The sequence below is a fragment of the Bemisia tabaci genome, chromosome 10, assembly GCF_918797505.1.
Source record: "Bemisia tabaci chromosome 10, PGI_BMITA_v3".
Lineage (NCBI taxonomy): Eukaryota > Metazoa > Arthropoda > Insecta > Hemiptera > Aleyrodidae > Bemisia > Bemisia tabaci.
The window spans coordinates 11761890-11779176 of record NC_092802.1 but is presented as its reverse complement, the minus strand read 5'-3'; the positions used below and the strand labels follow the sequence as shown (position 1 = coordinate 11779176).

The window sequence follows — 17287 nt, the reverse complement described above, 5'->3', positions numbered from 1 at the left end:
AAGGCATCATTGCAAAGGATCCCTCGCAGAGCATTCAGTAAGTCATGCGCGGACTGCTCGGAAATGTTAACCCCCAATGCACTACCATATTTAACATCAGATTCGTTGTTCGAGCTAAACTCCAGAAAAAGTGAATTTGCCACTCTCTCTGTCTCATAATCCTGCCAAGTGTGTATCGTACGCTCTTTCTCTCTCATCCTTTCGAACTTCGGATCGTCGAAGAAAAGATATTTCTGAGATATCCCTCTGGGAGACTGAAACAGCAGATCGGACTCCATAACCTCTTCGATCGTATTCAAAGGCGTGTAGCGTAATTTTATGCTTAGATTGTTAATTGTTACGCTCAGGAAGAGCGTCGCGAGAACCATGAATGAAAACGACAGAGTCATGAATAGAATCTTTCCTGTCGAGAAGTCAGTAAGTACCCGAGATTGGCCTATGCAAAGGATGTAAGAGTATACCGCCAACACACTCGATATGTTCTCCGATGGGTGCGGGTTTTCCTCTGAAGATTTTAGAGTGATACACAATCGTCGGTAGACCTCGTGTGTGAGAATGCCAAGTAAAATCGAGCCGAAAATTGAAAACCACACGGTTTTCGTGAAAGATTTCGCGGGTATCATGTAGGCAGGCATCAGACCCCGCTCGGGCACAAGAAAAACAACAGATCCAGGTTCGGAAATCTGGACGACGTCGAATTGGCTGAAATCCTCGTCCGATAACCCGCCCTCGTAGACCATCAAATCCACATCTTGTTCAATGGCCAACTCGAAAAGGCCTTGTGTAGAGTTGAAGTTGAAATGAGAAACGACTACACTACCAATTCTGTATGTTTTTGACGCGTTTAAATGGTCGGCGGCCGTATCCAAAACGAATGTAGCCATCTGCGTCCACGATTTCAGATCAAAATTGTATTCAAATAAACCATCGTAGTCATACAAAGCAACTAAAATTCGAGTACCCTGCAAATTCGAGATCGTGAAGTCGAAGTACGTGCTAGTCTCCGTCACGTACGCGTTGATGACGTCACGGAATGGATCGTAGCTGAAACACTGGAAACCGATACAGGCCACTGTCTTGTGGCCTCGGAAGAAGCGCCAAATGAATTTGAACGTAAGCAGCAAATGACACTTCCCAACATCGCCATTCGCAGAGAGGTTTGTACCGTGCGGCCCGGCCAAGCCATTGTCACGCACGATGAAGATGAGGTGGTTCGCTGCGTTCCAGACCGGATGGCGGAACAGTCCGCGAGTTTGCTCTAAAGTTGATTTCGGCAAGCTCGAGCCTAAAATTAAGTCTTCCTCTCGGAGGTTTACGAAATGATCACAAGTTTTGTTCGGTTTTCCGTAACGCACGCTTCGGTGCTTTTCATGGTATTCGATGCAAACGGTCTCTATCACAGAGTCATCAATGGACAAGTCTTTACTCTCTATGGTGTGATCAATTCGCGTATTTTCCGAGACGGAGCCCAAAATAAGGCTTAAAATATCCTCACAGTCGCTGAGCATTACCAAGGTGGTCTTCGTGCCTCCAGTAAGATGCCCGATCGTTGTTGATATATTTCTCTCGTGGAGCAAGCGAATTAACTGCGTTGGTGAGCGCTTCGCGTCGAGGTTAGAGATATGAACGCTGGATGATTCGGAGATTTGTAGAGTATTTTGAACAATCTTCAGATAAAAGTGGTCTAGATCGATCTCTCTTTGAACTGACGGGTAGTTGCGGGACGGAACCACGCAGAGGGACAGCACCGAAGTGATCGCACAGCAATGAATAAAATCCATGGTACGAAAATGTTCGGTCGGGTCCTCAAAATCCAGATCAAAAGTATGATTTTACAGTTACGATTTCTCTGATTCTCATAGCCGGATGACTTCGCTTGTGAATGACCGCCCTTCTTTCTGCTGCGGTTTATTACTTCTGGTGCTAAGTTTATTTTTAACGGTATATTCAGAGCAACAACAAACTTTGCCTGAAAAAATGTTTATGGCAATTTTTTTGGAGGAGGTAAAGAGTGACAAAATGCATGCCCCTTTACAGAATCAGTTCTGCTCTTTCGTTCTCCTTGCTGCATGGTACAGGCATTTTTAAAAAAGAAATAAAAAAAATAATAAACAAATTGAAATTTATAAATTTTTTCTTCCTGAGTGTGTAGAATCGGAGGAAAATAATTATTCAGAATGTTACGTGTCACATCCTGGTGGATTGAGTGGACTAGGATATTTTTCCCCCAAAAACGATCACACATAAAAAAAGTAACGATGGGCTCAAATTGCTTATCTTATATCTAATAAAAATCACCTTTGATAAAGGACACCACATTCTAACTACACCATGTTTAATCCACTACTTCTAACGAGAAAAACGGCCGTTAAATTCAAAATTAGAAAGATAAGAGGAGAAAAGAGGAGAAGAGAAGAAAAGAGTGAACAGAGAAATTAACCAGTATCACTGAATAATTAATCATGAGGAAGTATGTAAACTTGTAAAGACCGCAAATGTTTAGTTATTCATGGTTGGTTGTGTCATATCAAAATGTGTACCATGCAAACTCGTGTGTTTGCTCAAGTTTTCACTGCAGTCTATGAAAAAATCAAATCGGGTCAGGGTAACTATACCTGCACCCGTGTTGCATCTATAAAATTGAAGGCGCGGTGGTGCAAAACGTGAACTCTTGACGCTATGCTCTTTCCTGCCAATGAGGTGTCGCTCGTTTTCGGGAGCAAAGTTAAAATAACGAGGCGCGAAAATGGACGTATTTCTGTCAAATGGAACTATGTACATTATGACGTGAGCCCTGTTATGCATATATTCTTATGGGTCTCAGGGCTCATGCCTTGATGCACATAGTTCCGTTTGACAGAAATACGTCCAAATGTCTCTCCTGTCTTTGTCTCCTTGTCTACAGATAAGGAAAACACAACATATCGACGGTGTAGCAATCACATAACTCGGTGTGCAACGTCGCAGACTTCCTGTCATACTTTATTTTATAAACGGAAAACTACTCAACGGCAATCTTTTAAAACTGCCGTGATTTTTCTTCTCTGTGCGAAGAAAATTTTGCAAAAACTTCAAGGAATGATGTCAATTTGTTCTCTTTTAAGAAAATAACTCAGACACCGCAAACGAGTTGTGTGATTGCCGACGTACACCGTCGATATGGAAATAGTGCAAAGGAAAGGACGCGCGTTGAAGACGGCGCAGAGATACAACTATTCGTGCTCGGTGGATGTCCGTGTTGCGTCTAAAAAATTGAAGGCGTTATGGCGCAATGCTCCGCCCTATGCTGCTAATGAGGTGTCACTTAGATTTGAAAGGTAAAAAACGAAACCCGAATACGTCTCTCATATCTTCAGCTGTGTTGACATTAGATAGTTTTCTTTCTTTTTTAAAATTTGACGTTTGATTCTACTTCTACGGTTTATTTTTAGACCTTTATCTAAAGCTCGCACACGGGGAGAAAATGTGACCGAAATTTTGTGTTAATATGGGAAGTGAAACACAGAATAACACAAGCTTTTGGCAACATTTTTTTTGTGTGTGTTGGTTCTCTCTGTGTCAAATGGACCAAAATTTGCGACCTCGTTAAAAAAAGGCGCCTGCGCTAGGTTTGAACCTGGTTTGCATCGGTGGTAGTCCAATTCTCTAGACACTCGCAAGTCTCAATCTCTATGGTTGGTTGGTAGATACGTTTATTTGGTGCTCATGAGGAGGGAAAAAAGAGTACATTAGTTACGCAAGAATACTGTCCTCATGCCTGTCTCAGAGTACCCTACGGTTTGGGTCGAGTTAACGCAAAATTGTGCTGAGTAACCAAGTCCTTCGGGTTGATCTGACTCACGAAAAAGTAACATAAAGTAACACAGAGTAACACTAAACGCGGAAATGTTTAACTGTGTGTGTGTCTACCCCCATACAACACGGAGGCAAGTTTTTTTTAAGCAAGCCTCTCGCGTCAATTTGACGTGGCTTGGGCATCCAATGATAAAATAATTTACCACCTCAGGCGAGGTTACGAACACTGTAGGACACAAATGTCTCCAAAATGTTCTAACTTACGCGTGTAAGTATTTTTATTTCTACTGGAATAGAAATAATCATCGAGAAAGCACTGCATAAAAATGTCCCTTTATTCCTACTTCATAGTATGCTTTACATATTTCGATGATGTATGGCATTTGTCATCATTCAATGTTGCCGAGGTATTAAAATGTCATGTATATCAAACATTCTCCAAGTGATACAAATTTCCTCTGATGTAGTTCCATTTGTTTATGATATTATAACGCAATTGAAGGAGGGTAAAAAATATTTAGGTGTTTTATCATTAATTTTTCAGAGTACGTCATATGTGATCACTGTCACGGATGAAGTTGCTGATATTGTAAGACTCCCAGGTTTTGACGATGTTGCCAAGTCTCTAAACAACGTGCCCAAACTCAGGTGATTTTGACTCAGAACAAGTAGTTGAACACATTCGTCTGAGCCATTTTAAGTAGCGAATAGTCCTTTCGATTACTTCATGTCGTGGCAATAACTGTCAAATTGAAATGTACACTCCTCTATCAAATGAAAAATAATGTGTATTTTTGAAAACAGCATTCTTCTACTAATCTCCTTGAGAAGATAAATGATGTGTTCTTTTATAAAACATATGTATCTAAGGTTGTTTTCATTGCACAAAATAGCAACCAGAAGGAATTTTTAATGTTGCAAATACTCACTAAATACGTTATTAAGTTTTCCCGTGACAGGATCTACGTTTTAAATGTTCCATTGTTCTGTCGATTACAGGGACACCTATGACCCATAGATCCATTTTTCATACTTGCCAAAGTATTTTGATTTTAATCTATCTTCTCGTATTCATTATCGCTGTTGGAAATTAGCATTCATTTCCGTGAGTAATTTCAAGCATGTAAAAAATGAGAACAACAAAATAGCTTATACGCCTTTACTGATATTTTCAGGGTAACGCATAACCTTGACGGTCATCTTTTCTTGAAGAATCAGTATGGAAATGAGTTCAATTTCCCGTTGAGGAAGACTGATCTTGTTACAAGCTTATGCGAGATTGACCCTGGCAAGTAAGTGTTGGTAAAAAATCAGGAGAGAATAAAAGGTATATTAAACTGCTCAATATGGTATACTATTCGGTCGTATTAGCCCTGCTGGACTAACATTGGCTTTAATTGGCCATATTTGGTCATTTTTGGCCAATTGTAGGCCATTTTTTATCCGTTACGCCTGAACCTTCTGCTCGTTTACGAACATATCCACAAATCTATTTTTGAGGAAAAACAATACCAATTTGAGTCCACCATGTTTTGAGCACAACAATGCCACATTATGATACAACTTTACATTCTCTCCTATCACCAATACTAACTAATGCATAGCTTTCACCATATTCTTTAAGACACTGGAAACAGTGCTCTGTCGAAAGCTGAAAATCTGATTTTACGATCTAACTCCAGAATAATCGCTCCACTGAAAGTTTTTTATCCGTGGACTCAGTACACATTGACGGTCACACTTAAATTCATTTTCCTCTCCTCATTCGATCCGCACCACTACATTGTAATGGAAGTAAAATTGGTTTCCTTCAAAACGTCGGTTATGCAACTCATACTACGTATATGGTGTATAAATCGCATGCTCATTCTTTTGAAGGAAATTTACGTGGCATCAAAAACTGACTGCAGCACATTGCACGGAGTGCAAGGAGAACTTTTCTCTGTTACGGTGTCTCAGAATTTCCGCTGACGTTTCATCCATTGTAATAAAAGCAAATGAATGTCATTTGCTGTAATTTTTCTAAATACTCTTTGTAATTCAAAGTATTTCTGCTAAAAAGAACTAAATTTTACGCAAATCCAATGCACAGTTCCTTTTAGCATAAATAAATTCAATATTCTGAGCGAAAAATTTCAGAAAATGTACTCAATAATTTCATCACTAATCATTACAATAAATGGGGACATTACAATAAATTTTCCAAGATTCAAAATGCCAATTCCAGAAAATCTAGACCAAGCATTTTAATCACAGTTTTCAACACATAAATTTTCAGATATGAAGCCAAGTATGAAAATAAAATTGTGTTTCCTGAGCTCCTAATTGAGACTGGAGGAGTTTATACATTCGTTTTGCAAGAGATTGACTCCAAACTTGTAAGTTTTTTTCTCAATTTACTTATTATTATTATTTTTTCAAAATGAAATTACAACGCATTCATTTGATGAATTTTGGTGCCAAACTATCCGAAATGATGTCACTTCAACTGCTGCATTGAGGATTTTTACGATCACTCTAACACAAAAAAGGAGAAAAATGTCGAACAGAATCTGAGTTATTACAGCTTGCAATTTTCAATTTACAAAAATGCAGTCTTGAGTTAAAGGTACTCTAATTTTAATACCGCAAGTTGCAGCTCAAAATTTCAAGATTTCGGAAGATTTCATTTTTCGGACACTTTTTGAGGGGGAAAAATGATTCCTATGCCTATCTATCTAATTTTAAATGATAAAAAAATGAAAACTAGGGGAGCGAGAAAGTAGAAGGTGCTCGTGCCTCTAAAAATCACTTTTAAGCGCTCAGCCCACAGGTATCACTTTTTAATTTCAACCTATCTCTAGAATTCTAGGGCACTAGTGGCAATGCGTTCAAACGACGCATCAGCTCAATAACAAGATGGCGGAGAGTGACCAAACATATTTAGAATCAATTAATTTTCTATGTGACTTCTTCAATGCTTCTGATTGCAAAGCACCGAGGACGATAATCGTTCTTCTATAATATGTTTTTTTAGCGGTAGTGTAGTTTTCTCAAAATTGATAGTTGAAATTATGGTGAGCAAGTTCTTTTATCTCATCAGTGCTCATCTTCCTCGGGGAACTTAAGAACGCGCATACATATAGAAAACAGACGAGCGCCTCTCTAATACGAGGATATTAGTGCTTTTCCGCGTCTGCTCTTAAATTACATGGAATTTCCATTCGCTTAATCCTATCGAGTTTTTTCGAAGCAAACGCTTCAACTAAGCTTCATGTATTTTGTAATTTCATTTACTACTCGGTGTGAGGCTCATTCGCTCTTTCCGTAGACGCAAATTAGAACCTACATTGCGCACTGGAATGACTGCACGCTGCGCTGTTCTGGAACAATAGGCGTCTGCTGACGTCATAGTAGAACCGCTATGGGCGCCTTGGAAGCTGCACGGCTGAAAGGCGGCGCACAGTGGATGAGTCAATCAGAGAGATCGGACATGAATTTTTTTAATAAAACTGCAAATCTTAATGTTTATTTCGTCACATTTTAAATTTCAAGGGGTGATTAGAGAAGAAAATTTCGCGAAAAAACCAATGGAACCACTTTTAGAACCTCAAAGTTTTGTATAAACAGAGTCATAAGCGTTTAAAGTCTCCAAATTTTGTCTGACCTCTCCTGTTGACTCGATCCACTGTGCGGCAGTGAGAGATGTTTAACGTAAGGGCTGACCCATAAACCGTGGTCTGATGAGGGTCTTTTACGCCCGAGGTTTGCTGTACTTATTTGCACAAAGAAAAGGAGACTTTATATATAATAGTATAAATGCCGAAGAGATGAAGAATACATTTTTTGCCACTACCATTGGGTTAAATCTGGCTTTGCAAAACGATTAATTAGGGGGGGGGGGGGTTCTTTAAATGCTCTTAAAGCTCTTCGTATTAAAAAACAGCATGTAAACAATTCAAAATTAAAGACAAAATTAGAGCACCAAAAATCGAATTAAATTTGGAACTTTGCGTACAGTTTAATCACATCAGTATTAACATGATTGTAATGTATTCGTGCACTTTGGACAGGAATACGCTATTAGTTCGATCTCATTCGTTGAATTTTCATTTTTTTTCACTTTGCACTACAGATAGGCAGCCTGCATATAGTTACTCCTCCAGCAGCGCTACACATCCTGTGGGCAATACCCCAAGCAGTCGTCATCGCAATGGCTGAGATATTGTTTGTCATCTCCTACATATCATTCGCTTTCACTCAGGTGTGTGTTATTAATATGTATGCACTAGACTAATAGGGAACACTTGAACCGAGTTCATCAGAAAGGAACCGTTCTACATTCAGTTGAAACTGAGGATAAGACCTTTGAAGTTTTAAACCTGCATAAAGCTCGTTGTAGAAAATAAATTTTAACCCCTCTTTTCCCGACTGATTTCTGTTTTTCGACTTTCAGTTTTTGGCAGGAGATACGACAAGTAGAACTGGAAAACACTCTTAACTCAATTTTGTCGAAAATGTGGGTTGGTTCCTTTCTGATAAACTCGGTCCAGTTGACGTATGTATGAATGTAGGATACTCATTCAGGTTTTTTGTCGGATGTTACATGAGATTACTTTTTAATTTTTGCAGGCTCCTGAAAGGATGAAATCCATAATGACTTCAATTTTCCAAATGACGATCTCCTTTGGTGGTATGATTGTAGTCTTTGTGACGAAAACTAGGTTCTTCCACAGACAGGCAAGTTTATTACTAAAATTTTACGGAATAAAAATATTCATAGATGCATGACGCTCATTACAAAAAAATTCAGACTCCTTAGACTTCAACACCTACATTCAAAATCTTAGTTTTAAAGGAAAGAAAACCGAAGTCCTTTTTTAATGTTGCAAAACATTCAGCTTACCTACTAGGTGGATGATGAGCCTTGGGAGACAATATGAGCCAAACAAATTTCCCAAACTTCGGTTTTTTTTGCAAAACGAAACTCCCAATATGCTGTTCACTGAGAAGAAGCTATGGCTTATGAACCAATTAGTGGTTCATACAGAACATCATTAATAGTTGTATGAACTAATGATTATCGGTCTGTGAACCAAACTGTGGTGGCTCGTGCCATAGTATGGTATATACATAATATACCATAACCAAGGTATACTATTACGATCGAGGGTCCATGTCAATCTTCTATTGACCATGCGCTCATATAATTTACATAAGGTAGCAGAGGTAAGGGAGATAGGCCTGTAACTTGTGGGTTTGGTTCTGTCCTTACCTGGTTTAGAAATCGGGAGAATGGTTGATATATGTTGCCTTCACCACTATTAGTGGTGTTCCATATGAACCACTGATTGGTTTATAAACCAAAGATTTTTCTCCGTAATGATCGTCCATCAAGAAGGTAGGTCAATAGTCTAATATCAGATTTTCAAAATTAAAAGCTTCCACCATTGTCAAGAAGGAGGATCTCTTGTCTCTGGTTTCACGCATGCAATCAAATTTTTTTTCTGCTATTTAATGGCTTTGTGTTTAAGCACCTGCAGCCAACTTTAATCAAAATTTTATCTCCGCGAAACAAACCTGCGTTGACCGAAATATGTAATTTGAAAAATTGTGTCAAATGTTACAGACCTTCCAATTCTTGTTCTACGCTGGACTCATGTTTTTGGATATCGTTCTCCTTCTTATACTATCTGCTCGATACAAGTACAGAGAGACCGGAAACAATGCGCCGTCACAAAGTGATGTGTCACCGGAAATCAACGATAGACGAGTAGCCCGTGTAATTGCAAATGACGAAAGCGGAAGCATGCCAAAGGTACAACGAACTCAAAATCATGAGGACGATTTGCGGGGAGGAGGGGGCTTCCAAGACAGAGAAGCACCAGCGGAGGGAACCAGTGTTGAAGACACCGGAAATGTTGCATCTGAAACCGGAAACGTCACTTCTGAAACCGGAAACGGCGAAAGTGGGTCGGTTGAACTGCAAACCGGAAATACAACGGCGGCAATATGCTCAGGAGAGGACTTCCAAGATAGAAAAGAACCTAAAGATGGGGGCAACATAAAATTCTTATTACAAGGACAAATTACAAACGAATTGAGAGGTCATTGCTGACGCTTTGAGGCTTCAGAATTGAAGGCCGCAGTTTTTTTATGTGGCGAGGCTTAAATGGTCGATTATTGATAAATTCTCATTTAAAGCTGTGGTAAAGAATCGATTATTAAGGTTTTCGTTGCGAACTTCCGGTTTATCGATCATTCTCGTTAGATTTAAATGGCAGATCAATCGATAAATCGCAAAGCATGCCACGTCGCTGGTTGTATTTCGGTGCAAATCACCGATTACCTTCCAGTTAGCTCGAGATTAGATTCTCTTTAAGAGAAAAAAAATGTACCTGTCGAAGTGAAGTTAGCGGCGAGAAATAAAAACATTAAAGTATGAGGAAAGATGTGATAAGGGTGCAAAGAACACATCAGTAGTTATATCCTCTAATGTCAGTTCTTATTTTGAAAATGAATTAGATACAATTTTGGAGAGGGGTGTATCCGGGAAGGCCAGATCAAGTCGAGGCAGGATTTATAAGTTGCAATTTTAAGATGAAAGTACGCCATGTATCGATATTAAAAGGGTAATTTTTGAATTTTTGAGGCTGATCCAAAGTTTGAAAGAATTCTCAATAAACAAATGATTCAAGTTTCGTATACGATGTGTTACTCTTTGCTTTTATTTTCTTCTCCGGAATTTGTACTTATCAGTTTTTGAGGAAAAAATAGAAGTAAGTGACCGTAAAATTTTGATTTCCTAACAATATTTGTTTTTATCTGTTTGTATTGAAGGCAATATAAGTAAGTCGTATTCCTCAAAAATCACGCAATTGCCCGAGCTATTTTTTTTTTTTTTTTGGACGTGATGCAACTTCATCTTCATTTGGGAAAACAATGGCTCCTTTTGAAACAATCATATGAATAAAACGAGCTGAAACCACTCAAAAATCCGTGATTAAAATCAAGATCTAAGTTTATTTCAGCTAGGAGAATCCTGACACACGGATTTTAAACTTAGTCTTGAAAGAAATTTTTCCCAATAACTTGTGTTCCGCTCATAAAGGTCATTAGCATCACGTGCCGATTGCTCAATCACTTTATCACTTTATCGACAACCGCTTCTTATTATCTCTTCGCAGCATTTCCCATAAGTGGTCACCACTTGACATTTATACATTTATTTAGGGAGCGTCGAAGATCTTGTCAATCATGTTCACCGGTTCGCAATAAGATGTTCAAGCTTAGGCGTAACTTAACTCTTTATCGATTTTTCATCATTGCAAAGCTTCTCTCTTTCTATTTATTTACATTATTTTTCTTCCTCCTCCATCCTTCTCTTCCAACGAGAACCTCAATTATTTTTTAGCTAATTTCTCTCTCATTAAATTTACCTCATTCCCTCTTCCTTGGACCCTCTTTCATGGGTCTTTTTCTACCTCTATCAGCAGTAGAGAGAAGTCTCCTTCTCCTCTCAGAGTCCCTTTACGTTGACGATTGACTCTTATCGGAGTTCACTTACTTTAGTGTTTAGTTTCTTTATTAAAGCACGTAGATGTGCTTTTGACACGGGGGGCTTTATCGTGTGGCTGTGATTTCTGCACATCAGTATGAATGCCAAGTATGCGCAAGTGGAGACAAAGTCTGAGGTATTATTAATTATCTTTTGATGGATATACTTATTTTATGTCTTGAAATTGATATTGCAAACTTTTCCGGAGGTAATTTTTAAAATTTGAAGAGATTATTAGGTCAAATAATACTATGTACAACAGAACATAGCCATTTATATATTTGTTTGTGACTTTTTAACATCATTGTTAAGCGCGCACTGGAGGCAAAAAGTATGAGGAATTAGTATGTAGCTTTCAATTAGTCTTCTAAATTTTTGTGCCAAGATTTTTCTTGCAAACTGCCCTAGGCATGTTCCTCTAAAGTCCATGAAATCATTAGGCTGAAAGTCGTACCTATGTGAATTCTCGAGTAGCAGGATTCAGCTTTGATCCCTTCCACTGGACTATATTTTTGCTTTCATAAGGGATTGTATTTTGCTGTTTTTGGCTAATGTACCTACAGTCATCACATATCTTTTTATGGAATTTCATGGAACACGCGCAGTAATTTGTAAAATGAGCAGAAATTACTACTCCCTTTTTTAAAAATGTGGTCCAACTGCAGGTATGTCAGGTTGCGGCGCTAGATTTGTACTCCATCGAGACTTGAAGAAAGTAAGAGGGGGAAAGGAATATTTAATTTTTCAAAAGGATTTTTTTTTTTTGATTACGTGCTTTTGTTGAGTTAAAAGTTTTAAGAAGAGAACCATCTTTTTCGTCAATATAAATATGAGCATTCATATGGACATATCGACGGTGAAACTACCAAACCACGTATCTCGTTTGCGGTGTTTAAAAATCTAAGCTCACATTATATTTTTTTTGAGGTAGACCAAATCAATATCATTCCTTGAAATTTTCACGGAATTTTCTCCGCACAAAGAGGAAAAATCACAGAATTTTTCAAGACTGGATGTTAAGTAGTTTTTCATTTAAAAAATAAAGTATGACAGGAAGTCTGCGACGTCGCAAACCGAGATACGTGGTTTGGTAGTTTCACCGTCGATATGTGGTTTCATCTTAGAGACAGCTTCTTTTAGGGGTACTCCTTGCCCTTACCTTATTTTTGGACAAACGTTGTCAATTATCAAATGGAATAAGAGCTTTGTTACCTGTCATGCCGTTTCCTAATAAAAAGGAGTTTTTAATCTTTGAAATCTTTAATGTTAAACCGTTTCCTACATTTTAAACTTCTGGTATAAAATATTGCCAAAATTCTCGCATCTTCTCTTAGACGCTCTTTTTGTTTTTCATTTTTTAACAAGATTCTGATCTTTTTTTTTATTTTGTCCCATTATCGTTACCTAATCATCAGATAATCCCACTGGAAGCTGATCCAATTACATTCAACCACCCGTAAGTCAAAAAAATATTTGAGGGACAAATTTGTTTTAAAATAAAAAAAATAGTAAATGCTTGCACCGCTTCCATTTTGCATATGAATACAATGAGAGCCGTATTTTTTTGTCGCGATTTTAGGCGTCACCTCTTGGCTCAAGGAGGACATTGTTTTATTAATGTTTCCGAGGTAAAACCTTCGTTTGTTAAAAGGAAATTATGGCCTCTGTAAAACACCTTATTTTTAAGCGTCCCAAAGTTCAGTAGCAAAATGAATTTGCACACGGAAAGAAATTAAATGTTGATTTAGCATTTATACTGTTAAAAATATGTCCGACAAGTTTCAAATGCTGATTTTACAATACAAAAATGCTAACATAACATTTTAATTTGTACGTTTTGCAGTGGGCGTAGTTACGTTAGCATTTGTTACGTTTTGCAGTGGGCGTAGTTACGTTAGCATTTGTTAAACAAATGCTAACGTAACTACGCCCACTGCAAAACGTACAAATTACAATGTTATGTTATCATTTTTGTATTGTAAAATCAGCATTTGAAACTTGTCGGACATATTTTTAACAGTATAAATGCTAAATCAACATTTAATTTTTTTCCGTGTAGTCATTGAGGTAAGTCGCATTTCGAGCAGGAAAACGAGAATTAAAATCACACCGAACACAACTTTTGAGTCGGTGTTTTGGATGTGGAGAAATAAATCAATGCATCACTCAGTTCACACGTGCGCTCGCCACTCAAACTTAGTCGGAATTTTCCGAGTGAATCAGTCGTTTTTAAAAGGGAACAAGTCTATCGTTGCATGAGCCTTAGCTTCCATAAAAGAACATGCTAAACAAGGCTCATCGAGGGAATGAACCTGGTCCCTTATGAAAACAACTGATTCAAGTGTTTTAAATTTGAGTGCCCCTCACCGCCTGGTTCCTCGCGCGATGCGTATCCAAAAATGTCTGCTCGTTACCGCTCAGCATCTCCACCCGATAGAACGCATTTATGCTAAAAGGAACTATGTGCATAGCGTTTGCGTGCAACATAGTTCCTTTTAGCATAAATATGTACGATACATTCAGTAAACTGAGCAAAAAATCGCAGAGGATATACACTGAAAAAAAAATCTTGGTGTATTTACTAAGAAAAGGGTAAAATTACCGAGAATTCAGGGTTCTGTTTGGTCCCAATTTTTTCTTGGTAAAATTACCATTTATGGAATTGGTAATTTGACCGAGAAATCTCGGTAAAATTATTGCACTTTCTCGGCAATTTTACTGGACCTTGGTAAAAACGCCAATATTTTCTATCGACTGTGGTAGAATTACCGAGATAAAATGGCAAAGTAACCGGGAATTGATTACCAATAAAAGTGGTATTCTTACCTGAAAAACAAACAGTAAAAATGGCGGTTTTTAGGTAAGCCTACCAATCTGTCTTGGTAAAATTACCAATAATTGGTAAAAAAGTGAGATGGTAAGGTACCAACGGACCTTGGTAAAAACGCCGAGAATTTTTTTTCAGTGTATGCTAAAAGGAACTATGTGCATAGGGTTTTGTGTGGAACATAGTTCCTTTTAGCATAAATATGTACGATACATTGAGTAAACTGAGCAAAAAATCGCAGAGGATATGAACTATGAACGAAACTATGTACATTATGCGAGCCTCGTTGGATAAAGTACACCGAACGTAAAACTGGCAACGCCGCAATGAGCCTACAATGAACCTAATATGGACTGCATTTTGCAATTTGGAGCTATAAATTCTGGCTCATCTGAAAAAACGCTTATGTGCATAGGAAAACTAATGGAACAAACGTTGTTTTTAAACCGGGCCAGAATTATAGTTCCAAATTGCAAAATGCAGTCCATATGTGTCAGTGAACGTAAATAAGAAGACAATTTGGCCTAGTTGTTAGCGCGTCTGACCCTAGGTCAATACTGCCGTGCTATGGAAAAACGCCGTATGAACATTCGAGAGTTGCCAAACTTCCCTAAAATAAATGACAATTTTTGAGCACAGTCGTGAATATTTTCTTTTGAAATTTTCAGATAACTTAGATCTAATTACGGAGAAAATTCCCTGAAAAATTGAACGGAAGATATTCATGAATTTTCCTAAAAATTCGAATTTAATAAAAGGAAATTTGGCAACTGACGGAGGTTCATACGGCGTTTTTCCTTAGCACGGTAGAATAGGTCCCGGGATCGAATCCCGTTAGCGGCGATAAATTTTCACGGAACGGACCGCAGAGACAGATTCTGCTTGACCTTAATCCGTGAAAATTTGGAAAGCCTGGAGCATGAATGCTCCTATTCCTATGATATCTAAGGACAATTAATCTACCCTATGGATGTCTTTAAGAAGAGGAAAACAAATTAAAACTAAAGCATTGCCAGGAAAGGATGGACACCATACAGAGATGTATAAAAATGAAGATACAGATTTAATACAAATAAGTGTATTACAATACTTCAAATCATCTTAAATGTGTTACTTCCATCAAAAATTGCTTCGTTATGAAGTGTCATCATGTATACTGAGATATACCATTTGGGATGCAAGCCATCGTTATATTTTCATTTAAATTATTTACCAAATCCTCTTTTGTTTGCATTTTGGCAGAAGCAGCTCAGCTATCCAAAATCAGTATTCTTCATCATCGGGAATGAATTTTGTGAAAGGTATTCAGCCTATGCTTTAGGAGGTAAGTTATCAAAAACTCTCATAAAGACGCTATAATTTTCGTTGCGTAAGTGAGGACCACAAATTGAGTTTTTAGCTCAACGGAATAATGATGTATAGTAGTAATTTTAACTATATTTTATAAAACTGAAGTAAGAAAACTAATTACTCTCAAAGTGAATAATGACATATCATTTTCATTTAATCACATTTTCAAAGAGCGGAAACGAGTAATCTTTCAATGCTTATATTTGACCCTAGTTTGATATCATATATCACAACACTCCAAACGCAAAGTTAGTTGCAGCAGAGACTGTAGTTTTCGATTCATTTTTCTGTAAAGTTTGAAGCAATAACAATATTTTCCCCCTTTTCGTATCTGTAAGTGTTGGTTACCATCTATACTTGACATTTATGACTAATTGAGTTATCTCTTTTTTTTACAGCTATTTTGGTACTGTACCTTCGAAATGCTTTACACTACACAGAAGATGAGGCAAGGCTCATTTTCCACACCCTCCTCTTTTTATGCTACTTCTTCCCGATCTTCGGCGCTATCTTGGCAGATTCGTACATCGGCAAATTCAAGTAAGCTAGACCCTGACTGATGTAATGGACCTCTTTACAAGGTACGAGTTCAAGCATTCTGATACATGTATCATTTCAAAATTTCATGTAAAGCACGATTTGTACAGTTAAATTACTGAAATCAACTCCTTATTAGGATATTAAGGGATTTATTCAGTATTGGTTACAAAAAATTTGAAATTCCCGCTCACGTGAAAAACCGGGATCTAATTTAAGGTGATTCGATGGACGCCATATTTTGTGTCAGAACGGCGTGGATATATCGCATCAATTGGTTCCATTTTTTCAGCTACCTACTCGTAATTTTTCTCCAAATTTGAGATCGCAATTCTGTTGTCAGGAGACTAAAGCACTCACATACCAATTTTAACAAAGAAATTCAACGTAATAAAGGCGTGGTTTTTTAAGAGAGAAAATATCGCATTCGAGTGCAGTTTCGATATCAGTATCGTATGCGATATTTTTCGCATTCGAGTGCAGTTTCGATATCAGTATCGTATGCGATATTTTTCCTCTAAGAAAACCACGCCTTTGTTACGTTGAATTTCTTTGTTAAAATTGGTAAATGAGTGCTTTAGTCTCCTGACAACAGATATTTGCGATCTCAAATTAGGAAAAATGACGAACAGCTGAAAAAATGGAACCAATTGATGCGATATATCGCATGCCGTCCTGACACAAAATATGGCGTCCATCGAATCACCTTAATCAAATTGCGCACCAAAATGGTTTAGGCGGGTTGCAATTATCAGTGTTCCTTCTCCGCCCTGCGTTTTCCGAAGTATAAACAACTCGCAATAGCTGACACTGAGCCGAAGTGCCGTTTTTTAGGTTGCCTAATCCTCATCCTGCAAAGACTGTTACGGTGACGTTTGAGTGTACCTACAGTTTGACTGAAAGTAGATTACGGTTTTTTTATGAGCGAAAAATTTGAATTCATGTATCCAAAAATTTAATATCCATGTTAAGAGTTACATCTAGTAATTTTTGCTGTAAACATTGTGTTCTACGTGGAATTTTGAAGAGGAAATATGTATCATAATGCTTAAATGCGCACCTTGTCCAGGAGTCCATTCACCGCACTTCGTTTTTGAAGATAAAATACTTTAGAGTAAATATGTAATTATGAAAAAGCTGAAGAACTGTGAGCGGAGGCGGATCCAGCAATTTGGCAACACTGGATTTCCTCCATTTAAATTCATGCTAAATAATCGATTCTCGGCGGAGCAATGGCCCTT

The 17287-nt window shown here is 37.8% G+C and overlaps 1 protein-coding gene across 1 annotated transcript in view; it reads left to right on the top strand.

Moving 5' to 3' along the window:
* Positions 1-17287, top strand: part of LOC109044739 (uncharacterized) — a 55938-nt gene that overhangs the window by 14674 nt on the left and 23977 nt on the right. Inside the window, exons 10-17 of the mRNA XM_072305090.1 lie at positions 4340-4443; positions 4971-5087; positions 6074-6173; positions 7910-8038; positions 8407-8514; positions 9404-9592; positions 15402-15483; positions 15908-16049. Of these exons, the coding sequence (XP_072161191.1) occupies positions 4340-4443; positions 4971-5087; positions 6074-6173; positions 7910-8038; positions 8407-8514; positions 9404-9592; positions 15402-15483; positions 15908-16049 (971 nt within the window). The remainder of the gene's footprint in view (positions 1-4339; positions 4444-4970; positions 5088-6073; positions 6174-7909; positions 8039-8406; positions 8515-9403; positions 9593-15401; positions 15484-15907; positions 16050-17287) is intronic.